The 5682-nt window shown below is 48.9% G+C and overlaps 1 protein-coding gene across 1 annotated transcript; it reads left to right on the top strand.

Annotated features, from left to right (window-relative positions):
• The first annotated feature begins 2246 nt into the window (after nucleotides 1–2246).
• Nucleotides 2247–4678, top strand: LOC125746260 (granzyme K-like). Its single transcript, XM_049020036.1, has 5 exons — nucleotides 2247–2458; nucleotides 2548–2695; nucleotides 2921–3080; nucleotides 3221–3496; nucleotides 4271–4678. The coding sequence occupies exons 1-5, from the start codon at nucleotides 2395–2397 to the stop codon at nucleotides 4484–4486; spliced, it is 864 nt and encodes a 287-aa protein (XP_048875993.1). The 5' UTR covers nucleotides 2247–2394; the 3' UTR covers nucleotides 4487–4678.
• Nucleotides 4679–5682: the final 1004 nt, after the last annotated feature.

Here is a 5682-nt window from a genome sequence, read left to right as displayed (position 1 = left end):
GCCTGCCCCCTCTGGTACCCACCCTCTCTGGTACCCACCCTCTCTGGAGCCCACCCCCACTGGAGCCTGCCCCATCTGGTACCCACCCTCTCTGGTACCCACCCTCTCTGGAGCCCACCCCCACTGGAGCCTGCCCCCTCTGGTACCCGCCCCCTCTGGTACCCACCCCCTCTAGAGCCCACCCCCACTGGAGCCTGCCCCCTCTGGTACCCACCCTCTCTGGAGCCCACCCCCACTGGAGCCCGCCCCCTCTGGTACCCACCCTCTCTGGAGCCCACCCCCTCTGGTACCCACCCCCTCTGGAGATTCTTAGATCAGGAGCAGCTTTTCATGCCGGAAACGCTGCTGCGCATTGAAATTCATCACAAGGATCTGTGCAGGGCGAGTAGATCGGAACGATTTCAGATGCTGCATTAAGCTGCACCCTGGAGCCCTGGAACTTTATCTGTGTTTTATCGTGCATGTGTCGCTTGCTTATCACATTGTTAGAGAGATGGGTAGTGTGTTACTTCAGGAAAGCGTGGCTGAAAGTCGTCCCAGTTAATCAGACCACTGTTCAGGGGCACCATGCTGGGGCTGACCTACCTGGCCAGAGGCACCTCTGTTTTCTCATCAGCTCCCGTTGACGGGCAGCACGGCCTGGATGCCCTCCATCGCCCAAGGCCTGTTCTTTCAATAAGCGGCTTTGCACGTCTGCTCAGGGCATTATGCTGCCTAGATGCACTGATGAACTTAATCAGCGGTGATGTCATAATGATTACACGGGTCTGATGGCCATGGGGGGGGGCATCCTGTCATTAAAAATGGGTGGTGGGGGGGACTCACCATTAGATAAGCATTAGAAAATGGGTGGTTGGGTGCCAAGAATGATCAGCGTGTCAGTAATTAATCCAGTTTTATTTGTTCCAGAGGACAGAGCCTAATTACCGGGCTGAGCTCCAGTACGAGCTGGCAGGATGTGGGACCCCTTCAGCTGCTCAGCAGGTACCCTGATCACACTCTGCCCAGCAGATGGCACTGTGGGGACCACCAGCCCCCTCCAGGTAGACCTCCAGGAGGCTACGGCATGATCGCCATGTAGCCCTCCACCTGGATCCTTGACACGCCTGCACATAGATAGATGCAACTCTTGTCTGGAGGATCGTCTTGGGCTGAAGCTCTAAAGGACCTCTGCTGGAACCCTCTCTGGTAGATGGAGCCTGGAGGTGTGATGACTTTCAGCCTTGTTTCTACCTATCTGTCAAAGGGACTTGCAATTTTTGGGGGGGTGACACTTTTTTTGCTCCAGGTTCGTTTTAAAAACTTTTGCCTGATGAAAACTCACGACTGAAACAATTGTCTTTAAATGCATTTGTTTCAGCTGCACATAGCATTGTGATGCTGCTCAGTCACGATCCTACATCAAGTATAGGTCTAAATTTACACTGTGATCAAGCACGCAGCACACTCTGCAATTTACGCCAATCAATGCCTATTGCACAAATCTGATTGGATGTGCCAGAGAATTTTAAATTAAGCATCTGTGGTTTGGCTTCATGGATTGGCTGAGTGTTCGCTAGGTTTGCACCAAGCATTTGAAGACTCAAGACGTTACCCGTTTATGAGTTAATTCTAGGATTGGGGTTGGGAAATCTGATCGTGGATCAGCACATGAGCTTGCTGGTTTAAAATGCCTACATTTCCAACTCGCCTTGCGACCTTTTTGAAACTTGAGTTGCGACCCTTGGGTTGAGAATTGCTGGATACATCTGAGGTTTGCCACCTCCTCACAACAGTAAACAGCTGAAATTGCGGGCTGAAGGTGTCTGTCGAGCATCTAACTGAGTGGTGTGCTGATGCATCTCGCTGTTATTGGGGTTTACTCATGTAAAAATAATTCTAAAATATCTAATATAATCATGGCATTCTACTACCAACCACCTGTGGCACTTAAACACACGTATTTGGAGAAATTACAGACTATCACTCCACTGACCCGTGAGCCATTTTGGGTGCAAACGTAAATCCACGCACCACCAGTGAAGTGTAATAATGCTCATGTTGTCCTTTATGAACACGAAATATGTTCTGATTGGTTTCTATAACAGTGCCGGATGTCGCAGTTTGGATTTCTGTTCAATGACCTGCTTATTTACAGCGTGCAAAATTCGCTTCTGTTGTCTGAAGCCCTGGGGGGGGGGGGGCGGGGGGGGTGGCTCTCAGATTCACCAGGAATGGGGTTTTTGTTGGTGACCTTTGTCTCTCTCCTATCAGGCGGTGGCTGGCTGCACTGTGCAAGTCTCAAATTCATATACGCTTCCGCCCTGAGGCGAGGAGCCACCACACCTCCTACTGAGACTTTATAAATTAACGCCACTAAGACTGCAATTGCTAAAATAATCTGGCTGCAGCAAGATGCAGTTTCAGGGCTCCTCTATACTGGCCGCCTTCTGCCTTCTGTCCATGTGGGCATTGGCAGGTAGGTTCAGCTTCTCTCTCTCTCTCTCTCTCTCTCTCTCTCTCTCTCTCAGGTCACAGATACTAGAATTTGTTTTTGTGTTTTCCCAGCATGCTTCAGTGAAACTATCATAGGCGGGAAGGAGGTGAAACCTCATTCCAGGCCCTGGATGGTGTCGATCCAGGTGAACGGTCACCATACCTGTGGGGGTGTTCTCATCAAGGACAACTGGGTGCTGACAGCAGCTCACTGCAGGAGGTCGGTTGGGTTCCTCGTTGGGGGTGGGTGTGAGACTCGCTAACTCGAGCTGAGGCGGGAGGGGGCATGTATGGTTCATAGCACTTACTGACCTAAGATGTCTGTGAGTCATGAATCTACACCTGACTCTGCTGTGACGGGCGGGGGGGATTTTTATATAATTACAGTTTCTAGGTGCTTGAGCCAGGAGCTCTTTGTCCTTCTCTAAACCAAATTTCTGGGCAGAAACTTCAAACGGTCCCTGAAGTTGGTAACAGCCCTGCTTGGAGCTCACTCCCTGACCAAGGATAAGGACAAGGGCGTCCTGCGTGTGGGGATCCACAAATGCGTCATCTTCCCCTCCTACAACCTGAAAACCAAAGCTGGTGACATCATGCTTATGAAGGTACGTCCACAGCCTCTGTGGAAGACAACTTGCCTTAGACTTGAGTAACACATCTGGGCAAAGCAGTGATGAACAACCATAGACTCACAGACGTACACAAATATAAACATGCGGGGCCCTGATCGCATGGCTGTCCATAGCTTCAGCAGGAGGTGAACCCCAAAAGCAAGACGGTCAAGGCCAAAGCCCTCCCTGCATCGGGTGAGGACGTCGCCCCCAGGACGCGCTGCACAGTGACGGGCTGGGGGGTGACCACTCCGAGTGGCAAGACCCCGTCCGACACTCTGCAGGAAGCAGAGGTCAGCATCATGCCAAGACTGCTGTGCGCCGATCGCTACAACGGGTCCAAAGACGTCGTCATCACTGAGGACATGCTATGTGCCAGGAACAGCACCACCGGAGCAGACTCTTGCACGGTTAGTCCTGGCCGCCAGCTATGCTACATCACACTTTCGTCCAACCATAGATAGATGTAAGAGTGAGGTGGGTGGGCAGCTGTAGAGTATCTAGGAGCAACTTAGCAGTGGGCAGGGTTTGGGTGACTGGGTGGTCTTACAGTGTGTGAGGAGGCGAACAGGGCTTATGAATACAATGGTCAGAAGGTCGCTGGTTTGAATCCCATATTCAGCAGAATAGTTCGGTGTCCATCAGCCCCTTGAGCAACACCTTTAATCCCCTTGAAATGCTCCAGGGACGCTGGATAAATGACTGACTCTGCATTCAGACCCCAAGCTTCACACTCGACTGTTGGGCATGTATATATGACATTGTGGGAACATTTGGTCCCCACAATGTAACAAAAACCTGTTATTTTGACATTGTGGGGACCATTTTTTTTCGATCCCCACAAGGGGAAACTCAGTTTTATAAAAATCTGCGAATGCCATCAAAAAACTAAAAATGGAACAAGTCTTGAATTTTGTTTGGTTACTTATGTTTCAGGTTAGGGCAAGGTGGGGGTTAATGTCATCATTTTTGGGATTAGGGTTATGTCCATAGAAATTAATGGAGAGTCCCCACAAAGATATGAGTACAGGTCTGTGTGTGTGTGTGTGTGTGTGTGTGTGTGTGTGTCTCAAATGAGGGCAAGTTGAGACATATGAAAATATGAGTTCCAGTGTGCCTGCACTTGTAATTGTGCAAAGGGCAAATGAAATATCATTTCATTTATGAGTGGTGATGTGTTGCAGGGAGATTCCGGGGGTCCCCTCCTGTGCTGGGGAGACCTCGTGGGTGTGGTTGCAGGTGGGGGGCCTCCCTGCGGAAACCCCAAGAAGCCCGGCGTGTACACTCGACTTTCAAAAACCTACCTGTCTTGGATCAGATCCATCATCAACCTTCCTACGGAGATGTTTAAGTCACTCTCTGCGCAGTCCTGTGTGTCTGCTTCGCCTTTCCCGAACTGATGGCACATTGTGGAATCTCTCTAAAGCAAACTGTCAACCTGTAAACGCGATAAAAGAGCTGAAGAGAGACGACTCTGGCTGCTAATGAAAGGGTTGTGCACCAGGAGCGAGACCCTGAGCCTACATACCGTCTGTAAGGAAAAACCCACTTCTCATGCCTGCCTTTGTGTTCATTCATCATGAGCCGTATTCAAATGGAACCCCCCCCCCCCCCCCCCGCCCCACCGTCTCATAAGATGAGTTCAGATCTACTGCCTCTGCTCTAACATTAAGAAGATCAATGCAAAAGCATAAGAAACAGACAGAAGTGGAGCCGCTCTCCGAATCCCCCCCCCCCCCCATTTCACCCAGGGTCTGATGGAATTTCGCTTAAAATAAAACACCCAGATTTCTTACAGTCCTCTTAAATGTTTTTGTGCTTTGTGCTGAAAGACCTAAATAATACTATAATAATAATAATAAGGTAGAATGCAGGGGATGCGGGTGTGTGTGTGTGTGTGTGTGTGTGTGTGTGTGGTCCGGGTATACATTACATTGTGGGGATCATTGGTTCCCACAATGTAATAAAATCAGCTATTTTTATGTTTATTTTATATATATATATATATATATATATATATATATATATATATATATATAAAATTTCAGTCCCCACAAGGGGAAATTCAATTTTACAAATATCTGTGAATGTAATCAAAAATCTAAAAATGCAAAAAAACTTGTATTTTGTTTGGTTACTTTTGGTTAAGTTTGGGGCAGGGAAAGGGGTAAGGTTCTCATTATTGGGATGAGGGTCCCTACAAAGATAGGACTACAGGTCTCTGTGTGTTTGTATGTGTGTGTGTATGTGTGTGTGTGTGTGTGTGTGTGTGGTTACACTGAGATCAGGTGGCTTAGGCACCTGGGGCCTTGAACCCTTAAAACAACAGTCCCCAGTTCGGGTCGTGGAAGGCTAGAATCCAACTCAGTTTGCAGATTTCCCTGCTTAAACACATCTTAATCGGCTAATTGCTAGGTTCAGTAGGCGTGTCGGAGCAGGGAAATCTGCAATCTGTGTTGGATTCTGGACCCCCAGGACTGGATTCGGGAGACCCTGCCTTAGACGTATTAAGTAGGTTAACAGCAGCGTACTGAATCAGCAAAAACTCCTTTTAATTTTTACTACCTGTAAGCAGGAGCAAAGCTATTCTGGGCCC

Source organism: Brienomyrus brachyistius, chromosome 7 (genome assembly GCF_023856365.1).
Source record: "Brienomyrus brachyistius isolate T26 chromosome 7, BBRACH_0.4, whole genome shotgun sequence".
Taxonomy (NCBI): domain Eukaryota; kingdom Metazoa; phylum Chordata; class Actinopteri; order Osteoglossiformes; family Mormyridae; genus Brienomyrus; species Brienomyrus brachyistius.
This window is presented reverse-complemented; position numbering and strand designations above follow the sequence as displayed.

What these genes read in the sequence shown, in the direction of transcription:
- LOC125746260 (XM_049020036.1), top strand. Translation starts at nt 2,395, where the DNA reads ATGCAGTTTCAGGGCTCCTCTATACTGGCCGCCTTCTGCCTTCTGTCC. An exon ending in GTCCATGTGGGCATTGGCAG is followed by an intron (nt 2,459 to 2,547) that starts GTAGGTTCAGCT and finishes GTGTTTTCCCAG; the next exon opens with CATGCTTCAGTGAAACTATC. An exon ending in ACAGCAGCTCACTGCAGGAG is followed by an intron (nt 2,696 to 2,920) that starts GTCGGTTGGGTT and finishes ATTTCTGGGCAG; the next exon opens with AAACTTCAAACGGTCCCTGA.